Source organism: Emydura macquarii, unplaced genomic scaffold, assembly GCF_026122565.2.
Source record: "Emydura macquarii macquarii isolate MOO-44397 ecotype Brisbane River unplaced genomic scaffold, CSIRO-AGI_Emac_v2 contig_2805, whole genome shotgun sequence".
In the NCBI taxonomy this organism is placed as follows: domain Eukaryota; kingdom Metazoa; phylum Chordata; order Testudines; family Chelidae; genus Emydura; species Emydura macquarii.
Window position 1 is genome coordinate 2,218,418 of NW_027132942.1, and position 23,215 is coordinate 2,241,632.

The following is a 23,215-nucleotide window of genomic DNA, read 5'->3' on the forward strand; positions in this document are numbered from 1 at the left end:
AGCCTGGGAGCTGAGAGTCAAGCTGGGTTCTTTCCTTCTCAGGCATGATCGCTATTTGAAAAAAAAAAAAAAGGTTTCGGGGGGGCAAATTAGGCCTTTGGTGACACCTCTCCAGTGCCAGGACAGTAGTGGGATTGCATAGGTTAATGGAGCAATGTGAGCAGAATCAGCCAGCAATGTGCACAAAGGGCTGGAAGCCAGCCTGTTCCCGCTGCAGAGCAAACAGGAGTAAAAAGCAGCGACAACTTTTGCTTTCTCACTGAAATCAGCGTCAGGTTTTGAACCACACTCGTCACGGTAGCGCTTAAGCTCTAAAATACGACTCTGGACGACCCAGCGAGCATCTTGACTGAAGAAGGAAGAGCCATTTTAAAATAATAACGCTCCAGATTAGACCCACGCTTTGCTGTGTGGCACGTAGCCCTGTGACAGACAGCATGTGTGCGAGGTGACATTCGGATTTCCCAGTGTGCTGGTGTTACTAGGAAGGCTCTGGGAGTCTGACTCTGGCTGTGTGCTCCATGGTGGCGCTAGATGGCCAGGCAGGGCTGTTGGTGCTTTGGTTTGCAGCCAGTGTAACCTTTGGTAGCCTTTTGAAGTCACTGTATCTGCTACGTGGCCCTTTGAGGTCAGCGTGAAATGGTTTGGGCCTGAGACGTTTACCTAAGGGGCTGCACGATTTGCAATGAAGCAGTGTTTTCCCTGCCACCTGCGGATGGAAGGAACTCAGTGGGAAGTCTGCAAGAAGCCTAGCTTGTCCAGCGGGTCAGGATCACAGGCTGAGATCCTCTGGGGCTGAGGCAGGAGTCTAGGTCCAGGCCCAGGCCAGCCCAGACTGTGAGAGCTGTGGCGGGAAGGCTGGGAACCCTTAAGAAAATGGAAATTAACTGGAGCTGCCGGGCTCGTGTGGGGTCTGGATTTGGTCGCTGGGAACAGAGTGCTGATCCTTTTCTGACCCTCCGAGCTGCTGCTGCGTGCCAGAGAGGGGGAAACGCCTGCTTTTCTAACCAGGCCAGTTTATTAGACCTGCCCCAGAACCGCTGGGTTCCCAGTCAGAGGGAGGCTCCAAAGGACTGGCCAAGCGGGGGTGCTGCTGAGTGGGACTGAGCTGGGCATCCTTGCTGTCTGTTCATCACCAGCATCGCTGTCTCTAACCCCACTGGGTTCTTTCTAAAAGGACGTGCGGATCGGAGCGCCGCCGGCAGCAGAGTCCGAGTTATTTCCCAGGGGCAAAGAAGTGACGTGCCATTTCTCCCTTCCCTGTGGCCACGCGGGTGTAAGGACTAGGACACATGGCCAGCACCCACAATGCACCCTGGCTTGACCTGGTTGCTCAGCAGGGTGGTATAGGAAGCATCAATGTTGCTTTGCTTTTCATCTCTTTGTTTGGCCCTGGACCCATTCCAGCCAGCTGGCTGGGGCTGCCCATGGCAGGCGAGCAGACAGGCCCTGTGTCTGGTGATAGACCCACGATGGCTCCGGTTGGGCCAGTGGCGATGGAGGGGGGGCAGGTACCGGCGCAGCGGGTCAGTGAACCACAGACTGGGCTAGCAGCGCTGATCCGTTTGAGAACGGGGTCCCAGCTTTGGGGTATGAGCACAGCGCTGCACTAAGCAACCTGTTGCTCTTTAAGGAAGAGCGGGGCTCAGGCCCAGCCAGCCCCATCCCACGACACGGCCTCTTTAAGGGAAGCGGTGATTTCAGGGCGCCGTGGCCGCACTCGGGAATGGGGGACGGGTGTCAGCTCTCTCCTGAAGAGGATCCGGCCTAGCCGGGAGCTGACTGGGGAGAGAGGTTCTGTGGAGGGGGCCGGGACCCTGGATTTTGGTCGGCTGGGGAAGCTGGCGTGAGTCCATGCACTGCAGCGTGAAGGGGGCACGGCTGAGCCCAGGGACCAGGGCAGGAGGAGGCTTGTAGAAAAGATCCTCCAGGGAGGCCAGCAGGCTGCAGGGAGACTGGCCTAGCTCCCTGGCTCAGCCGGGACTGGAGGAGCAAGCGGGAGCCTGAAGGCCTGGAGCAGGGGTCGAAATGGAGCCCCACAAGTGAAGGGGCGAGGCCTGAAAAGCCAGTGGGGACTGTGTGTGATACAGACTCAGCCCGGTGAGGCTCCGGAGAGACGGCAGGCTGAGAAAGCTCCGCCGGCTGGGCACACGAGTCTCGCTCTGGAGGGAGGCGGGGACGGTCCCGGTGTGCGGGGACCAGGGGAAAAGCATCGGTCTTGGGAGGCCGGATCACCTGCAGGGAGGCGACGCCCTAGAGACCTCGGGCCAGCCTGGGAAGAGCAGGCTCAGAACTGGGACCTAGCTTGATGGGGACCCCGTGGGGCAATGAGCCCCTTTAACGTGAGCCAGGGCCCAGTCTACCCGGGATGGGCTTCTGGGGGGAGAACAGGCCCATCTCGCTCCACCTGCCCCGGTGGTGGAGGGCTGCCGGAACTCGGCTGTGGAGGGGAACGCCCGGTGCATGCAGGCCCCAGGTCAGAAGGGAGCCAGGCAGCTCTCAAATACCTGGAGGAAAAACCTGCTTGAGTTATTATCCAGGCCCAGGGGGAGGCTGCAGGTCTCCTGAACTTAGGAGGGGCCTGAGGCCTGTTTGGAATTAGCACCCAGGCTCCCCGAAGAAGGGTGGCCTGGAGTTGGCACCCCGCCGAAGAGTTCATAGACAAGCCACACGAAGGGGGCATGCACGTGCTTGGTCTGGCTGTCTCGAGGGGGTGGCAGGCCTGCGGGGGGGGGGGGCACACTGTGCCACATGGGGCGCTTGAGGGCAGTGCCCTATGACGGGCTAGCCGGTACGTCTACACGGCAGTAAAAGACCCACCGCACAGCTGCGCCTGGCCGAGGGAAAAGGGGGAGCTTCCTCCGGCTGCAGCGTGGGGAAATGCCATGATCTCTGCACAGGTAGAGGCAGGGCAGGCTTCCCCGTCCCCCGTCTTTGGGCTTTGGCCTGGCTCATCTCCGAGGTCCCACTTCTAGGGGCCAGAGGGGAGCTGGGTCTCCTTAGCATAGAGCTGGGCTGTGCTTGGAAATGGCTTTCCCAGCTCCCAACCCCGCACGCCTCCCAGCCAGCGCTGAGCTCCTCTCCGCCACGGGCGGAAAGTGAGACCAGCTGGGCCCCGTAGGAGAAGCGGGGCTAGGGCGCCAATCGTGGGCCTGCCTCCAGCTGCGTGCTGCTGGCAGCTGTTCGCCTGTGTGGGGCCCACGTCTCTCCGTGTTAAGCAGCAAATTGGGTGTTTAATCCCCCTGCACCAGCCCTGCGAGCAGCGAAAACCGGACAGCAATCTCTGCCAGAATTCTGTGCCCCCCACCTGCCCCTGCCTTGGCTCCATTCTCAATCCCTTTCCACCCTCCTGCGTTTTTCCCTTTTGCTCCTGGAGGCAGTTTGTGGGTCGGAGGCGCCGGCGGACAGCCAACGCATTAGGGATACGGTAACATGCGGTATCGTCTTCGCATTCCTGCGTGTGCGATCGGCAGCTGGACAGCTGGCCGGCGTTATTGGCAAGCCAGAGCTGCCTGCCAGCGAATTTCTGCGGTGCAAAGCAGAGCTGATTGCTTCTCTCTCTGTTTCTGTGTGGAGGGGCGTAGTTGTCACGGATCCAGGAGCTGTTGCTGTGGTGGTGGCGGCTCTGGGTTTCCAGGGTGGGTCCGGGTCCTCAGCCATTCATAAAATCCTGCTTGCCCCTGTTTGGCTCCGTTCCGGCTGGCGCGCCGTGGAAGAAGGCTGGGCCTGTGGCCTGACACGGAGCAAGTGCCATTGGCGCGGCCCCACTCGTTAGGAGCAGATTTATGGGGCCCGCAGTGTCACCTGGCCAGGGGGCCGGAGCGCAGAGCTGGCTGCAGCTCTTGGACTGGGCTGGGGATGTTTCTCGGGGGACGAGGCAAACACACAGCTGGCAGGGGCACTCCGTGCATGGCAGCAGGAGAATGGAGAAGCGCCTGACCTGGCTGCCTGTGGTGTCTTTCTGCAGGCAGGGGCTGGTGAATCGTCGGCTGGCAGAGTGGCCCGTGAGCTGGCACTAACTTGGGCAGGGCTGAGATGTGGGCACAAGCTGGCAGCGACCTCGTGAATCGGGAGATCGTTATTTTATTTACAGGTGTCCCTGCCGCACCTAGCACCCCCTGCTGAGATCCCGGCCCCACTGCGCAGGACACGGCAGGCGCGCAGTGAGAGACAGCCTCCCCCCCCCACTCCCCCGAAGAGCTTACGGTCGAAATAGTCCGGCCAAAAGGTTGGAGAGGAGGAGACAACAGAAGAGCGGAAGATTGGGTAGTGGAGGCACAGAAAGACTAAGTGACTTGGGCAAGGCCATGCAGGAGTCTGCCACAGAGCCAGCATCCCAGCTCAGTGCATTAGCCACGCAGCCATTGCCAGCCCCGCAGACGCGGTGGGATGTGCGGAGGGTTATGCAGGAGGCTGGGCGGGGTGGTTGGTGCTGGGAGGCAGGATGCAGCTGAGATTGGGATTTGGGGACAAAGGAAGCAGTGAGGAGAGGGGACGGGCGAGGAGCAGGGGCTAGGGCAGAGATGAGGGGGAAGGCAGAGCTCGCCACCACGGAGCGGGCACTTACGGGAGAGGCAGGGGAGCCTGGCAGCGGCAGCTCATGGAAGCAGATGGCATCGTGTCACTCGGGAAAGGGAAGTGTCGGTCCCATGGAGGACCCAGCTGAGACTAGGAGAGACACTGACGGTCTCTAGGGATCACGGCCGTTAGGCCGGATGGAGCAGGAGGCCGGATGGAGCAGGAGGGCTGAATGGGAGTGGTAGTATTTTATCTCCACCACTATCCCGACAACACAAGGTGCCTGGGTGTGGGGGCCCGGGGCCAGGAAGTCCAACTTCCACCACCTTGCCTATCCCCTCCGGTCCCTCGCCTCGGCCCGGCAGCTGGCTTCATTCAGTGGTGCCGCCTGGATGCAGAATCCCAGGTGGTGGGGACGGCACCGAGCAGGTGAGCATCTGTGAGCAGGGCTCCCTTGGTTGGGTAGAGCTGAAATGAGCTGATGTCCCCCAGCCCTGTGGGTGGCTGCAGCACGGAGCGCTCCTGCTTTCCAGAGCCGAGGGGGTGGAGATGAAACCTAGTCTGTCTGCCTAAGACACCCACTTCTCTCTCCTGCCTCCCTTGTGCAGCTTCAAAGCCAGGCTCTGCGACTAGGAATAACGTCCAGCTGAGAGAGTTCTCCCTGTTACTCCTCTGGAGTCGGCTGTCAGCGAGTGCCTCTCATACATCCTTGCTGCCTAGAAGCACATAGAAGGGAGGAAATGCTTAGCATAAATATCTGGACCAATTTCCTGACTTATTAGCTGTGGAGCAGCCTCCTGGGGAAAGGATAGGCATCACATCGCAGGGGACATTTAAACCAGGATGGGCAGTGCCCCAGAGAATGGTCCATAGGGGCAAATCCTGCACTGGTCTTGGGGAGAGACGGGATAACCCCTGGAGTGCGTCTCTTTCGGGTGTAGGTTTTTCTGAGTCCAGGCGTTAAAGGGGCAGGGTGGGAAGGGTGTTGAAATCAAGCAGCTAACTTTCCCCTTGCCTGGTAAATCGAGTCTCCCCCGGGGTTGTCCCCTAAACCGCTCTTTTCTTGCCATCTCTAATTCAGTTATGCCAACGCGCCTGTTCCCAGCCCTCCAGCTGATACTGGAGGAGACAGGAATCTGCCTCGGCTCCTCTCCTTCCCGTGATACTCCAGCTGCAGGGGGGTTGATGAATTCAGCGCTGAATTTGCACCTCTCGAATGCTTGCTTCGGCCTGGCCAAGTGGGTCTGCAGGCCTCCGAGTCCAGCACCGACAATCAGCAGTGCCATGGACAATCGGAGGTAAGGGGCAATCTCTGCTGCCCAGAAGCCCAGGCAAGGCCGAGTGGGTGCCTAGGCCGAAATAGCCCCTCGCCGGGCCTGGCAGGTCAGCTTAGAGGTTGCCTGGGGAAGCAGCAGGGGGGAATTGACAGGTGCTGACGTCAGGGAAATATGGCCCTGTCCAATACACTGGGAGAATCTGAACAGGATGGGCCAAGTTCAGGGACTTGTCCTAGGAATGAATCGTGTTTAATGGTTATGGTACATTTTATGTTTGCCTCCAGTGTTGAGTACAACCCCTTAGCTAATCAGCGAGTCCAGTAGATAGAGCCATGTTTACAGGACATACTACATGGCAGGGGGGAGGAAAAGGATCGGTAAGGGGGCATACTGGGCCTTTACTACTAGAGGGAGCCAGAAGACTGCGTTCAGGGATGCTGGAATAAATAAAGGCCCTGGAAATGGCTTTGAAACAAGAAGAGAGGAAGTGGTCCTGGGAACTAGTAGTAGATGGGAAAAACCAGGACACTCTCCCTTTAAGGGCCTGGGCTACAGGAACTCTGTAGCATAGGGTGGGGCGGGGCTTCCCTTCTCTCCCACCAATCAGGGGGAAGCTGTCTGAAGGCGGGCACTATATATGCTGCCTTCTCCCTCCAAATCAGGGAGCAGGCAGAGGGGGAGAAGGGAGCCAGAGCCGGAAGGAGAGTCTGGGCCAGAGCAAACACGCCGTGTGCGGCAGACGAGCCGGAGACGAGGAACTTTTGTGGGGGTGGGATGCTGGACTTTATTGTGGGGACGCTGGGGACTGTTTTGACAGGCTTTCGGCTGTTAGGCCGGCCCCAGCTGGCAGTTGGTGGTAGTCCTGAGAGAGGCTGTGGGGAATTCCTGAGAAACCCTGAAGATTGCTGCAGAGGCATCTCTGGCCTGATGGGGTGCTCAATGAATAACAGCCCTGCTCTAGGGTCCTGTGGAGGAGAGCCGACCGGGGAGGGGGGATGGGATGATGGGGTAACTCTCTCCGGTGTCTTCCCTCCATGCCTGCCATTCAGCCTGGACTGTCCCCTCCCCTTTGTTGTGAAAGCTGACTCAAGGGGAGCCCTCTCCATCCAACCAGGGGGCTGCGAATGACACCAGCCCCTGGTGAAAAGAAACACCTCTGTATGCTCCCGCCCTGGTCTGAAGGACAGCAGGTTGCTGTGGCGTTACCGCAGGTGCCTCACGGGGGGTTGCCAGAGGACGCAGTCGTGCCTTCCTAAGGGGACATGCAGCTATGAGACAGAGATGGGGAAGGGGTATTCGAGAGAGCCCAGCGTGGGGGACCTGGCATGGGACAGTGCTGTGGCCAGTGGATGGAGCCCTGACGTGTCTGGATTAAGCTATTTAGGTTTAACACCAGCTTGGTTTTATGGTGAAGGAGATTGTGGCCCAGGAGGTCGGGGTTCCGTTCCCAGCACTACCCCAGACTCACTGCGCGACCCAGGTTAAGTCACTGCCTCTGCCTACGCCTCAAATCCCCCTCTGTGAAATGGAGACGGTGCTGCTTTTTCTGACACCCTCTGTCTCGCTTGTCCGTTTAGATGGTGAACTCTTCGGGGCGAGGACTCCCTGTTTCACTGCAGTGCTCAGCAGGAGGGGGCAGTCTTGCTTGCGACTCTCGGAGCTGCTGGAATACAAATCTAAAATAAGCCGGTTGAAAAGTCCGCTGTTGTCGTGATATAACTGTCACTTCCAGCTGCAATATGGCAATCTGCCTGTATAGAGCCACATCCCATAGGGAGCACGGGACCCTCTCTTCCATGAATGTGTGCTAGGCTGCCGCAGACAAGAGATCGGAGCTAAGGGAGCTGCTGGTACTTTTGCTTTTGTAGGTTTCTGACGTGACCTTCATGTTGTTTTTACGTGGGTTTTCTTTCTTCGGGTGTCTTCTGTCCATTGTGATCCAGAACAAAACCGCTGTTTCTCTGGCCTGTGAGGCTAGGCTTTTTTTGGCTTCTACCTTCATCAGCCAGCCATTAAAAGATAGCACAGAGAGAACAATTTGCTTCTGTTATTTTTATCTGAAGGTTGAAAGGAGCCCAGTGTTAGCAAACAAAGCGGGTGCAGTACCACGGCACCCTGGGACAGAAAAAATCTCGCCAGCCACCAGCAAGACTCAAGCCTCATGGATTTTCATCCCAGCTCAGATGTAAGGGGCCGACTTTTGAGCTCAGAACCAAATTTGGATCACTCCTTAAAAGGAGCTTTCGGTTTGTTTAGTCATATTTGTGTCCTTTTCTTTACGTTTTTTTGGTTTTTTTTTATAAAAGCAAATTAGGTGCTGAACAAAGGGTGTTAGCCTTCTGCTGCTCCAGCAAAGGAAGCAGTGATGCAAACCTGCATCCACGCCACACCCACACGAGTGTGCCTGTTCGAAGAGACCACCTCTGAAGGCAAAACAAATTATCTGTATGCATGGCCCGTTCACTGCTTTACCTCTCTGCATAATTATAAACTGCGACAAAGGGACAAATTAATAACGGGCCCATTAGAAATAGCCGAATGGACGGATTTGGATCATCTGAACAGGAGAAAGCTGGGGCAAAACTGGAACGTGCTTAACGCTATTGTCAGCAAGAGAGAGCGAGGCTAGGCAGGGGATGCAGAAGGATTTGTTGTGATCAGAACGAGATGGGTTTCTGAACAATCCCGACGCAAGGAGTTCAACACGTGTTGAGAGTGAGAGAGCCTGCGGGCTGGGCTGTTTCGAGCGTGGGAGTCAGGACCGCTGGTCTAATGGCTTGATCTGACACCCTCTCTGACTGTGGGCGCCTCCATCTGCTGGGGAACGCCTGGGCCAGTTTGAAATGGCTGGGTTTGACTTTCAAAAGTTCCGAGGCCTCTCGCCAGTATCAGTAACTGCATGAGACCTGGTGCATTCCCAGATCAGGTACCTCCATCTGGAACTTCAGCCAGTTCCGTTTGCCTGCAGTGCTGGGGTGCAGAGTAGAAGAACCTAGACCGACAAAAAGCGAGAAGTAACTGATAAGTCTTAAGCTCTTGGGTCACGGGAGTTAACCTCGCCATTCCTTAGCCCACGGGTGTCGGTGCTGCAGCTGGTTAGGTAGCTGCAATGCAACGCTGACTCTGACTTTCCACACGCCACTCTCTGGAGCTTGTTCAAGTCTATGAAGTCAGGGGCAGGACCCATTAGGAAAAGCTAATGGGAACAATGTTCTGTTGACTCAGAGCTTTCATATAATTTATTCATGCTCTTTTGGGCTGGCAAAATTCTCCCCCGGTTGCGTTAGCATTTCTAATTGACCTGCGTGAGTATGGCTGTGGAGGGGCCAGGCCGTCACGCTGGAAGGCTTCATCTTGCTCAACTCAGCACTACTTGGAGCCAGGGGCGGTTGGGCCACAAGCCTGTTCTCTTGTCTTTGAGTAACTTTCTAGATCTCTACCCTCTCTTAGCATCCCCTCCTGGGAGGGAGAAGAAAAATTTCTCCTGGGAAACTGGAGTCTTCACCCAGCAACTTCTCTGTATTTAATTGTCGGTCCATAAAGTACTTGTTGGCTTCCAAAGCAAATGCATTTGTTGGAACGATGAAGTAATCTGCTGGCTGGATTTTGCAGCAAGGAATGATCAGCACTACAGATGATCGGCACTTTGCATACCATGTGGGCACCATGTGAAAGAAAGTCTGGGCTAGCTAGAAGTGAAGCTGTGCTGGTGTATGCTTCAGAGGCCAAGCTGTTTCTCTAGCCCAATTGTGGGCTGGTGAAGTTGGAAAATAGAGTTTAGGGGCCCAGCAAAATCTTTGCCTGTCACTTATTAATTATAGAGTCTAACATTAGCCACAAAGAAAGGATAAGATAAACGTGGGGTCACATTTGACTTTCAGCTGCCCTGAGGATTTATTCTGCTCTAACTGCATGAGAACAGAATCGATTCCAAGACCATTGGGATCATCTAGTCTGACCTCCTGTACGACACAGGCCAGAGAATGCCGCCAGGATAATTTAGAAAAACATCCCATCTTGATCGAAAAATTGTCAGTGATGGAGAATCCACCATGACCCTTGGTAAATTGTTCCAGTGGTTAATTACTCTCACTGTCATAAATGCACAGCTTTATTTCTGGTCTCCACTTGTCTATCTTCAGCTTTCAGACATTGGGTCATGTTAGCCCTATCTCTGCTAGATGGAAGAGCCCCTTATTAAATATTGGTTCCCCATTGTAGGTACTTATAGATTCTAATCAAGGTACCCCTGAACCTTCTCTGTGTTAAGCTAAATAGATCGAGCTCCTTGAGTCTATAAGGCAGGTTTTCTAATCCTTTAATCATTCTCGTGGCTCTTCTCTGAACCCTCTCCCAATTTATCAACATCCTTCTTGAATTGTGGGCTCCAGAACTGGACACAGTATCCAGCAACAGTCGCACCAGTGCCAAATACAGAAGTCAAATAACCTCTTGGCACCTACTCACGATTCCCGTTTATGCAGCCCAGGATCACATTAGGTCTTTTGGCCCCAGTGTCACTACGGGAGCTCACATTCAGCTGATTATCCACCATGAGCCCCAAATCCTTTTCAGAGTCAGAGTTCACCATCCTGTATGTATGGCCTACATTCTTTGTTCCTAGATGGTATGTTTAGCCGTACTAAAATGCATATTGCTTGTTGTGCTCAGTTTACTGTGTGATCCAGACCTATCCTCTTCCTTGTTTAGCGCTCCCCCACTTTCTGTGTCATCTGCAAATTTTTTCAGTGATGATTTTATGTTTTCTTGCCGGTTGCTGATAAAGATGGGGCTCCTTTATTCACAATGGCCCCATCCTGCAGGGTGCTGAGTCTCCTCAACTTCCACTGCCGTAAATAGGACTTGAGAGTGCTTAGCACCTGAAAGCCTTTGCCCCAGATGCTACGTGTGTTTCATCTTAAGCAGTGAGAGTGGTATTTGCTAAGAAGTAGCAGCCCCCTTTCCCTACATCCTGCTGCCTCATCTCCAGCACTGGAGTGGAAATGTGCATTTCCCACTGAATGGCAGTTGCATGACTTCCTTCCCTGTAACTTTCCATGAATGCCTCTGCTTCTGTAGCTCTTGATTTTGCAGCACCAGTCCTTGGATACCATGGGGATAAAGGCTGTATAAAAACCTGAGTTCAAGAGAAAGCAATGTTCCAGTCCCAGGTGAGAATTCCAGGCGGCATCTGTTTATCCAATCATCCAGAGAATGATCTCCAGGGCTCTTTTTCTTTGCAGCTGTCCCCTACCCCAGACTTTCTTAAATGTTGTAGCCCTGATAAATGATTACACGAAAGATTGTCACACTTACAATGTTTATTGGTGATCACACTAATGCTGAACAATTAATCACAGGTCCTTTCCCAAAGCAGGCTACCCAGAAGTTTCTCTCAGGATTAAACTTCTCTCTTTCCCTAAGGGGCTGGCGTGATGGGTGCTAGATTTTTCTAAATATCAAACAGCATAAACCTATCCAAATAAGCAACCCGGTGTGCCCACAGTGGATGAGCTAATGAGCTCATTTCATACTTACACTCTAAAAGACAGGGATGAAGAATCAGTTAGAGTACTTCAGAAGGCCACCGATGCAGTAGACACTGGTCCCAGAGCACCCAGAAATGGGAACTGGGTGTGGTGTTTTATGCCCTACTTTATGTAGCTGTCCTGGATGTGTATCCATATTTAATCCTGTACCCCACTTACAATAAGATTAATATATGCCCCTGTCCATCTGTGCCATTCTGGGTGTCCATAATTAAACGTAACTATTAATATTAATGAGCTGCAGAGATCATTTCTTGATGATAGGCTGGTACTTTTTCATGCAGACGCTCTCCCCCTTTCCAGCGCGTAGGCTACGTTCCCCTTATGCATTACTACTGAACTTAGCCTAGAGCCTTGAGTCCATAGGCAATGGGGGCAAATTCCCTAAAGTAGAATTGATTTACATCCATGCCTTGGGATTTGCCATGGTGCCCCACCTGGGTAAAATGAACCACAGCAGATGGCGATGTGCTGGTGTGACTTGTGTTTACATGTGGGGTTTGCCCCATTGCAGCTACACTGCAAGCTGAAGTCTCACTGTAGACAAGACCTTAGTTAATTCGCTTTAATTCACAGTTGAAGCACCAGAAGAGAAGAGTATAAGCAACCGAGAGGAGGATAGAAGAAGATAAAGATGGCCCCAACTGTTTAAAAAAACGCATCTTCTGCATGCAGAAGCAACCTTCTCCACGGCTTGGGTCCCCTTTTCATTTGGCAGTCTAGGAAAGGCAGGGTAGCTACGATCCCAAGGCTGAGGACCCCGGCTTTAAACAATCCTGCAGCAATGAATAGAAGTAAGTAGATGTAAGGGAATCTAACTGTGTGTAAAGGAGTTTGTTAGCGTAAGGGTGTCCACCTTGCGCGCAACCTCTGAAATAAGCCTTGTAATTACTTTCTTCCCTTCCACCACAAGAGGGAGCTGAAATGTAAAGTGGTAAAGATTTTTTTTTTTAAATAGTGCAGATTTGATTTATTTACAGAAGGCAAAAACCCTCTCCCCTGAACGCCAAATATTTGGCAGTTGCTAGATCCTTGTCCTCTTAAGTCTATTTTATATGGATTCTTATACCATGCTCATCAACGTAGTATCTGACAATCAGAGAGTGGCAGAATTAAGTGAAGAGAGAGCTTTTAATGTTTGGTAGCAAAACAGCTCTTTGAGCGTCATCGCTAGATGACCTGCCATATTATTTTATTGTGGAATATAAACCCACTGACAAGAAATACCTCCACTCCAGAATGAATTGTGACAGTATAACTTTGTGCTGCCCTCCCTAACCTGCGTATCTGCTTTACTGCTATTTATTCAATTAACGTCACTAACAGCACTGGCAAGGCATGGGACATCTCCTATCAAAGAACCATTCCAGAAGGGCGGCTGTAAAAGGAGCACAAGGTCTGATAAATCTGTTGTTGCAGATTTAGAGTGCGAACTCCTCTGGGGGGCGTGCCCACAAACTAGCGAACCCAGCTGAGTTCTGTTGTCTACCAGGCTTATAATAATTAATCGTTGCTTTATCTGTTATCTAGTCTCAAAGCACTTTAGAAATGTGAAATGAGTTTCTCAATACTCTGTGAGGTAGGTAGGTATTATTCATGTTTTATCCATGGACAACACTAAGACCCAAAGGTGGGAAGTAAGTGATTTGCCTAAAGCTCCAGTAGATGGTAAATTGGAGGTAAAGCTGGGAATAGCCAGGAATGCTGGATCCTGCTTCTTTATTTTAACCACTACACCCACTTCCTCTCCCTTTTATAGCAAAAGGCTCGAATGAGTAAGTGATATTTTGATGGCAGCTATTTCTGGTGCCAGGAAGCCCTCGGAGAGGACGTTGGGTTTGTGGATCTCAGCAGAAATTCCTTTCCGCTCTCTGTAGGTATAATTGAAACTAGATATTTTCTATGAATTGATGGATTAATTTTGGTTCATTTAGCACCAAACCTGTCCTAGGAGGTTTATCGACAAAAAAGAGCACAAGATTGAAAATGTCCCACCCTTTAAATACATATATTTAGCAACAAAGATAGTAAAGATTCGGCAGAGACCTGGGGCACCAGCCCCCTAAAACTATTAGCTATTTAATGAGAAAACCCCTTTAATCGTTTATCTATGGCTAACCCACTCCAACACGAAAAAGAGTTCTGCTTCCACTGTTTGTTGGGTACAATGAGAAGGAGAGAGGTTGTGTCCTACAGAAGGAAGACAATACACACCACCATGCTTAGGTAGTGGAGGTCCGTAGCGCGGACTGTCGATGACTGCACCATACGGCTTTTATTCCAGGTGTCTAAGAGTTCCGCAGGGTTATTACTGACCTCAAGTCCAATCTTCAGAACACAGTGTGTGGGGACTTTGTCTCCACGGTTGACAACATGACCAAAAAGGGCCAGCTGACAGTGAGCAGTGCAGATGTCGGTCTTCTCAAGGCCAGTTCTCTATATACATCTCTATTACTGGTAAAGTCAAACCAGCAGTCGCTGCTGGCAACGCCTGTGAAATGCTGCCAGCCTCTTGACGCCTCTAGAAGGAAGAGATCACACCACAACTAAACTAAAAACCAAAAGGGATGGCAGAGGCTGACGGTAATACAAACATGGCAAATTAGGGGTTATGAAAAATATTCAGGGACCTAGTGATGTGCCTGATGCCATACTACAAATGAATAGTGCATCAGGATCCAGGCTGGGCAAGAAAGACATTGAATTCTTCCCTCGGAGAGGGGCTTTGTCCATTCTAGCGAGGAGATTTCCAACTTGTCTGCTCACAAAGTTCAGAGAGGTACGAAAGGTCCAAGGAGATGGAGACGCAAGGGGAAAATGGTCAGAAAAATGAAGAAATAGATTTATTTATCTTTAAAACATGCTAAATCAGGGAAAGCAAGCTGCCTGGCCGTTGGTCCAGCCTTAGTCTGAGTTGAGTATGGATTATATTGTTATGTAGTGGAAAAAACAGTGCTTTTGTGAATGACACCTGTGCTTGGGCCAGCGGGGTGCTTAATTTGTGCCAGAGCTTGCCAGTGCTAAGCCCTGGCACCTCTAGGCTTGGCAGTTCACAGCCCCGGCACCTCTAGGATTGCTGCATTAGTTATGAATGTAAAAGAATTGCTTGAGGCCCTCTTTCATTACAAATTAAGCACTGGGCCAGCATGACAGGCCTGGAGTCTGAGATCCTCTCTATAGGCACAAAATAAGTATGACACAAGTCATGGCATTGCAGGCCAGCTGGTGTGAGAGTCCTGCTATGCAGAGACCCCTATAAGGGAAAGAGAGTAGTTCTGTCTCTGGTGCAGTTCATTCCTTGGCTTTTCTGCTGAAACTGGCTAGAAAAGGGCTGAGTAAACTGAGGTACATCTGTGAGGGGGAAAAAATCCCATGCAAATGTTACAAATTCAGCATTCCGATCAAAGAGAGAGGCCAAAGCCCTGGTTAGTTATCAAAGTTACTGGTGGTTCTACTGCAAACAAATATGGTGGGCAAAGTGAAAACATCCACTTGGCTTCCAGCTGTGATAAAGTGTGTCGATATATATGTGTTCTCTAGAGCAAAAATCCCCTGTGGAAGCGGAACTCCACAGCAGAATGAAAATGAGCCAGGGCTGCAGGGAATGATTTGTAGTTTTATCTCAGACTAGGAACTGGCATAATAGATCTGATCAGAGGAAGATATTGTCCAGTTTCCTGTCCCTGACGGTGGCCGGCACCAGATCCTTCTGAGGAAAATGCATCAACCCAGTAATGAACAATTGCTGAATAGCTTGGACAGAAGGGATGTTTCTTCTAGACCCTCATAATTTAGCAGTTGTCTTACGCCCTGAAGCGTGAGGGTTTTTATCCCTTACAAAATGTTTCATCTTATCTACTGTAACTGCAGATGTTCTCATTATTCTCTATCTAAATGGCCAATCCTTTTTTGAATTCCCCTCAGTGGTGTTTTGTAGCAGTGGTGTCTTGTAGCAGAAAGTTCCACAGGGTAATTGTAAAACATCATTTGCTGTGATCTGGTCTCAGTGTGTTGCCTTGAAATTTATTCTTGTTCCCTAATGCTTGACTACTAAGGGTGAATGGGGTAACGGTCTAGAAGTTGTTAAAGGGTGTAAACCCCTCAGAGAAAGAGGAATCATTTAAACTGGTACAAGACAGTACAACTAGGATGAAATGAAGAGTTTTAAAATACAATCGAGTATTGGGAGATCCGTTACGTTACTGAGTTTCAAAGTAACTGATGGAGCATTATCACTAAAAGTTAGACTGGACAAAGCAATGGAAAATGTACCCTGGGAAGAATACTGCTTTGGATCCTGATTGGATGCTCTAAGAGGTTCCTTCTCTAGAGCTTGGTTCTCTTTTCACACTGGTTTTACATCAGTGCCACTATGTTGACTTGAGCGGCGTTACTCCTAGTTTACACTAGTAGAGTAGGTGTGAGAAATATCAGAATTGACTGCAGGATGGTCCAAACAGGGAACAAGCAGCTTTACAATAGACTTTTTTTGGGGGGGTTAAAACTGATTTCTATCTGGGGTCAAATTTTGCTGTTACATGGGTGTAGCTGAAGTAGCTTTCCAGACTTCAGTGCAGCTACTCCCTGTGTCAATGGGTCTAGTACAATCCAAATGCAAACCATTCAAAGTAACTCTCGGGTCTCCTTAATACCTATGGGAGGTTTCATTTGGAATCCACGTAAGTCTGACCCAAACTCTGCACCTTCGTCAACACCTGCCCGAGTGAGACGCTGGGTCCCTGGGCTGGCCTGGGGAGCTCCGTAACTTCTCACCACCCCAACAGGCTGTAATGTGTGACAGCCCCATAAGGCCCGCCGGAGGTTCCTGATATCCCTCTCAGCCCCTGTTCCTTAATGCAACTGGTCTTGAAGGCTCTCCACTTGCTTATAGCCTTGACTGTCACTGCCCTGTGAACCGGGGATGGGCCAGGGTGCTGGCACGCCCGCTGTCACTCCTGAGCAGGTTCGGCTCCTGGAACCCATTGGGAAAAGGAACTGGAGGGGCTGGGACGCAGGGAGTCCCCCTCAGGCAGGGGAACTTGGGGAAAGAGCTGAGGGGAGGTTCTAGCTGAAGAGGCGGACAACACCTGGGGTAGGGGGTCAATAAGGCTGCACTTGGTCCTGCACTTTATGCTGGGGCCACACCGAGGTACCTATATCTATAGACGATTCGGGGTTCTAGGCAGCCATGCTTGCAAACTTTGGCCCTAGCTTACAAGCCGGGCCAAGGCTCCAGACCAGCTTCAATGGACGTCCAACGACGTCCTCCGTCCCTGTCGCTCCTTCCCCCATGAGTGTGATGGATACCCCCCCCGCCACTTGAAACCAAGGGGGCAAGGCAGGGTCGTAAAAGTTAACCGTGTGTGTGTGTGTGTGTGTGTGTGTGTTGGCAGGACCCGGGCCTAGGTGTGTATTTACATAGCCAGAGGCAGCGGTGACCGGCCTGTAATAAATACAGCTCCGTGGTCATGACAGAATATTTTATTAGCCTCTTGTAAGAGACCTGAAGTGAGGTGAGCAGGGGCCATTCGCACACCGGGCGGAGGGGATGGGGGGCTGACTTATGGGGGGGCTAAGGAGTCTCCTGCCCCCTTTCTGTCCCGGCCAGGGTCTCCCCTTTCCTCCCCCTGAGCTCTCCCCCACGGGTCTCCCCACTCCCCTGCCCCTCTTCTGCCCTCCCAGCATCTTCCCCCGCACAGGGCTCTCCCTGCGGCCCCCCTGCCACCCGCCTGGCCTCCTCTCCCCTGTTTTGCCCCCCCCATGATCTCCCTCCATGGGTCTCCCCCTTCCAAGCCCCCTGCCTTACCCCTCTCCTCAGGATCTCACCCCCTCCCCTCCCCTCAGGATCTCTCCCCTCCCTCCTTCTCCTCAGGATCTCTCCCCTCCCCCTTCCCCTCAGGATCTCCCCCCCGCCGGTTTAGGCTGACACCGCCCCCCGGGGCTCCCCGGCCTCTCTCTCCGCCCCCGGGGGTCCCCCCGCCCGGCCCGGCCTCCCCCAGTCTCCTCCCCCGGGCCGGCCCGGCCCGCCTCCCTTCCCCTCCCCTCAGCCGGCTCGGCTCCGCGGCGCGGCTCGCCTCACTTGCTCGCAGCCATGGCGGAGGGAGGCGAGGGTGACGGGCTGCTGCGGCCGCCGCTCCCCGCCGGGGCCCCGGGGCCGAAGCGCCTGTGCTCGCGGGCCGGGCCGGCGGCGGGGCTCGGGGCGGCGCCGCCCCGCCGGGGGGGCCCCGCTGGCGGCGGCGGCGGCGGGGGCCGGGAGTCGGCGGCGGGGCGCTGGCCGGCGGGGGTCCGGCCCTGGCGGGGCCGCGGGGCCCGGGCGCCCCTGGGGCGGGGGCGGGGGCGGCAGCGGCGGCGGCCGCGGGCGGGGCCCGGCTGCAGCCCGAGTCGCTGCTGGACGCGGCGGCCAAGCGGGTGGCGGCCAGCTGGGCCTTCGAGCGGGTGGAGGGCCGCTTCCAGCGCATCCCGGAGCCCGTGCAGCGCCGCATCGTCTACTGGAGCTTCCCCCGCAGCGAGCGCCAGATCTGCATGTACTCCAGCTTCCAGCCGGGCCCCGGCCTCGGCCCCGCCGCCGGCCCCGGCCCCGCCGCGCCGCCCGGCCCCGACGACAGCCCCGCGCCGCCCGCCCCGCCCGCCGACGGGCTGCCCTTCCGCCGCGGCGCCCGCCTGCTCGACACCGGCGCCGTGGACAACGTGCTGCAAGTGGGTGAGTGAGTGACCCGGCCCGGCCCGGCCCGCGGCGCCCCTTCCTCCCCTCCACAGCCCTTCCCTTCTCCCCTGTCCCCCACTCATTCCTCCCGCTGGTCTCTCCGCTCCCCTGAGATCGCTGACCCCATCATGGGCACGGCGGGTCTGGCTCCCCCGAAGTTTGTTTTGTTGTTGCTGCTGCTGCTGCTGCTGCAAATATTTCAGCCTTTTGTCTGGCAGATTTGTTGTTCGCTGGTAAAATCTGCCCCTTCCTCCCCCCCCAGCTGCCCGGGACCGTCCCCTGGAGGCAGTGCTCACACTGTATGTCTCCTGGCACATGCCACTTCCCTCCCAGCCTTGTTTTGAAACGGGGAGGGCTCATCGCTTTCCCGTTTCCCTTCGCCTGTGAGGTGGGCATGGGGTGTGTGCGCTTGTCAAAGGACTGGGCAACCCGGGCTGCAGCTGCCTGGATCTGGATTCAATCGATGCCTTTTAAAATTGGGAAATAGAGCGACTCCCAAAACAAAATGCTTTTTCCCAGACAGCACCTCCCTACGTACACCCCCGTCCCTCCCCCACCAGTGCTCGCTGTGCGTCCAAGGGCAGGACTGAATAATAACTGAAGATGAAAAATGTGAAACCCATGCACAGTCCTTGTGAAGGCGGGGTGCTTTTGTCTGTACCAAAAGCTGAGCATGTTGGATTTATAAATACCCTCGTTTCACTACATACTTTTTTTCCCCCATCATTTGCCTTTGTTTTGTGTGTGTGTGTTTCATTTTTTCTTGAAAAATGAGAGGTTTTTCTCCTCCTCCTCTTCCAAATCTTGTTAATCTCATTAAATCCATAAATACACTGAATCGGATTCATTCTGTGGGTTGGGAGGCAGAAAATAAAATCAATTGTTTGACACTGACAAGTTGGGCGGACAATTAGGACTGTATAGAGTACATAGTGTGTAGTGCCTGTCTGAGATTTGGAGGATGTATATATAAGAGAGAAATCAGGGACAAACAGAACATGGAAATAGTGCCATTGTTTTTGATTCAGTTAGTAGAAGGTTTTTTGGATTAGGGAATTTGGGAGGGGCCTTCTAGTGAATGGAAAATGTATTTGCCCCATCAGAAATCTGCTTGTACAGTGTATGTACTTAGAGAAGCAAATTGTAATGTTTTACATTAAATAATTTGCTTCTGGTTATTATTGAAAGTGATTGAAAGGAGTGTTCCCATAAAGACAATATTATACTACAATTTGTTTTGCTAATGTGAAATGTAAATTCATCTTGAATGAAGAGAAAGTTTGGGTTTTTTTAAGAATGATTAGTCCTGCAGAGTTTATTTTTGAGTATTGTATTTTCCGAATGGGAAGGAGGCTGTATAAATAATTACATTGTGGTACAGTATACATTCAAAAGAGCTTTATCAAAACATTTTCCTATTTGACATAGAAAAATTATACTTTACCTTCTAAGCTGTTTTGTTTAAAAAAACAAAACATGTTTTTTTAAGACAATTTGATTATACCCTTTTTTGTCAGTGCATATTTTCTAGGCGTTGCTTTGAGATGGCTAGCTTGCTTAAAATAAATTGAAACTGCAAGGCGAACATTTTTTATATGGAGGGAAGTGGTTCAGAAGGGTCTTAAAATTAGAAAAATGGCTTAATATGAGAAATGTTTTATTCAACTGCCTATTAACGTTTGGATCAAATCAACAGCAGATGTGGGAATAGATTACTTATTAGGTACATGGCATAGGAGGGTTTGATTTTGTGTGATTTTTTTTTAAGGATGATTTTTCACTAATACCAGTTTGGAAGTAGATATGGGGAGTTAATGTAAATTATGTAAATTATTACTGTGAACTTTGGGGTGGGGACGTGGGAGACCAAACTCTATGATTCCAAAGTGATGTCACTGAAAAAGCTATTTGAATTTTGCATGTCAAAGTTCCCAGTCCTCATTAGATTTCCCCTTGCCTGGTCTACCAGTGGTTGAAGCCTATAAGAGACAGGATAGAGTTGCTTCTCTCTCTGCCGTTTCATATCCCTTGATGAGTTGTAGAGATCCCAACCGCTAGCTTCTGAATCCTAAACTTTTAGGTCAGATTCTGTGTTTTGCAAGTATTTGCTGCATAACTTGGACATGATTTAAAAAAAAGAATATTATTGTAGGGTGGGAGCAAGAAGGTTTTTGTTTTGTTTTTTGGTAGAAGCGTGTGCCATGCACATAGAGTGTAACGTCTCTTCAAATAGAAAGGAGGAGATGGTGTGGAATTTAACAGACACTTGGTTTTTTTGTCTAAAAGTTGGCAAATTCTAGATAAAATTATAACAGGATTGCACTGTGATGGGATGAAAGACTGCTGGCTTAGAGGGCCTGGGAGGGCTTGAACAATTCCACAAGAACTGTCTGTTACAGAGCTGAGCCAAAAGAAGATGTAAATAAAACAAAATGCTTTGAAAGGCTGTGTGTTTGTCATACAGATGGTAGGCATAGCAAAAAAAAAAAAAAAGTTTTCTGCTAACTTTCCACATCAATTCTAATAATACTACTGAAAGGTGTAGTAACCCCGACTAACAAAGATGTAAATGGCTTGCTAGTCACAGTAGGTTTTACGTTGATAGGAATTATGATACTGGCTTGTATGGGAACCATTATATTTAGAAAAACTTGGCTTTAATCAGAATTATTGTTTGTCTCAAATGATCTCTTTCATGGATACTGTAAATCACATTGTTATTAATAAAGACCAGACGTTTACATGGTTGAATTTTTGACCTGCGTACTCTGACCTGCAAAAATAGTATGAATGTGAAATTCCATCTTTTAAAAATTATAAAAATACAAACTAACTAAATAAACTTTCCCATTTGAAAATTGCAAACAGTGTAATGTGGAGAAGGTTGTAATAATTTGGACAGCTGGTTTTGGTCTATAACCCTTTTGTGCCTGCAAATCTATCAGGTTGGAGTGAAATGTATGCCACATTATGAATTAATAATTCCTTCATGCTTAGTAAAACTTAAACAAAGGTTAAACCATGATCTCACTGGAGTCATTAAATTGATTTTCTTTCGTAAAGAAAGATCTTGGAAGTTGAACCCAAGCATCTTTGTTTTTCTAAAAACTGCTGAATTATTATGTGCACAGATCCCATCTGTGTGTATGTGTGTTTTTGGTTTTTTTTGTTTTTAGCCAATGACAAAAGCATGCAGGAAAGGAATGCAGAAATGCAGGGCTGAATACAAAGCACTGCATGCTGGAACATCTAAAGCATACAAAACCTTTAACGGTGGAAGTTAATTTTTAACAACAAGTGCATTCATATAAATATTTATGAATAAAAGTTTTACACCCTTCTCTTTTAGGTTTGTGGAGAGAAAAGATTTTGATAGCAGACTATTCACTATTCTCCATTATAACAATGTCATGTTCCTAGTCTGCATTTCCTAATTTAGTATAATATAGGTTGTCCTTGAGTTGTCCTGTTTGGTTATGAGTGTGCAAGTATCTGTGGCACTTTTAAGTGAGAGACTATTTTCTTTTATTGCTTTTATGATTGCAGCAAGGAAATGTACCTTTTATACTGTAACCATAAACACCAAGCTGGATTATTCTCCGCATGATAACATAACACATGAAAACCTGGATGGTAATGCATATTTTTTCTACAGACTGGGAACTCTCAGAGATAAGCCTGTGTACAGTAGGGTAGTGGTATGCAGTCCAACCATTGGTACATAAGCAGAATTTACTTTTGCTATTAGTGACTATGAAGCAGGGCTTAAAAGTGACTTGACTTTGTAAACATGTAGAGTGAGCATGTTTTTAGATCTGTTTATAATTCTGAATGCTCATCTGGTGTTTCACAGTTCAGGAACTTGTAGCTTTCAGCGGGTGATGTGCTGTTCTGTTCTATATGCATAGGCTGGCCATATAAAGACTTTGGGAATTTTCTACCTCTACTTGAACAAACTCTCATATGGTCAGCACTTGTCAGGCTTGTTTTAGAGCAGGTGCTTATGTTGGTATAACTACATTGCTCGGGTATGGAAAATCCCCTGAGTGATGTACTTACACCCACCTAGCCCCCAGTGTAGACTGCGTTATGCTGATGGAGGACTTGTCCTGTCGACATACCTACCTACTGCCTCTTGGGAAGGTGGAGTACCTTTGCAGGTGGGAGAAGGTCTCCCGTTGGCATAGGTAATGTCTTCACTAAGTGTTACAGCACTGTAAGTGTGAACCAGCCTTGAGTTAAGGTACATGTTGCTACCTGTGGAATAACTCTTAATATTTTAACTCCCAGCAGTTTGACACTGGAAGAAATTACTTAAATAATTTTTAATTTAAATTTTTTTTTTGGCATCAGATGTCTTTTTTTTTTTTTTTTTTTAATTTGTGTGAAGATTTTGATAACAGTTCAAAAGCCTTTTTGGAGATAAAAACAATAGTACGGTACCTCATTTTAAACTTTACTGAAACCGGTTTTAAATTTTGTCTAGATTCAAAAGGAAAATAAGCATTTGGATTCTGCAGCGCTTAGCGTCTGAGTTAAATCTAAAGTTTGTGCCATGATTTTTCTTTTTAAAATGTAAACTTCATAGATGTACTGCTGTTCAAAGGCCTCAGTATTCTGTGTGGAGTCATTTATACTTTGTTCACGGTAGGCCTAAATATGATCAAGCATTTGTTTTAAGTATCAGTCATTCTCCCTCCTGGAAGCAGGTTTGGGAGTGGGGCTTGTCTGGATCTGATAGAAAACAGGTTTGAAATGAACAGCCTTTCTTAAAAAGATATGACCTCACCCACCTTGTCTCTCTAATATCCTGGGACCCGTACAGCCACTACGACGCTGCAAACTGTTCTTAAGGAATTTTCTCAGCTCAAAATCTTATGTACTGTATCAGAATGACATTGGTTACAGGAGATTGGTTTTATTTTTCTGGGGAATCTTTATTTTTAGGTGTAATAGTTGTTTCACAAAGTGCTCAGTACTTATTAATTAAACATTTTTTTTACAGTTGGTTTAGTTAATCCTAACCACGTATATTAAAGTAATCTTTATGGTCCACTTTTATGTGTTATAAGGCAAAGTGGGGGCTGCCATGATGGAAACAGTTACACATTTTTAATACATATCTTGCTTTTTCCATGTCTAATTTCTTAATATTTAAAATGAAGCAA

The 23,215-nt window shown here is 50.2% G+C and overlaps 1 protein-coding gene and 1 long non-coding RNA gene across 2 annotated transcripts in view; both read left to right on the plus strand.

The window, feature by feature from the left end:
* The first annotated feature begins 6,282 nt into the window (after positions 1 to 6,282).
* LOC137166130 (uncharacterized) lies at positions 6,283 to 8,117 on the plus strand. Its single transcript, XR_010923571.1, has 2 exons — positions 6,283 to 6,564; positions 7,373 to 8,117. It is a non-coding gene; the product is annotated as an uncharacterized lncRNA (long non-coding RNA).
* A 9,318-nt stretch (positions 8,118 to 17,435) lies between these two features.
* The window catches only part of ZSWIM5 (zinc finger SWIM-type containing 5), a 150,722-nt gene continuing 144,942 nt past the window's right edge, over positions 17,436 to 23,215 (plus strand). The window contains 2 exon segments of the mRNA XM_067567835.1: positions 17,436 to 17,594; positions 17,597 to 18,044. Of these exon segments, the coding sequence (XP_067423936.1) occupies positions 17,436 to 17,594; positions 17,597 to 18,044 (607 nt within the window).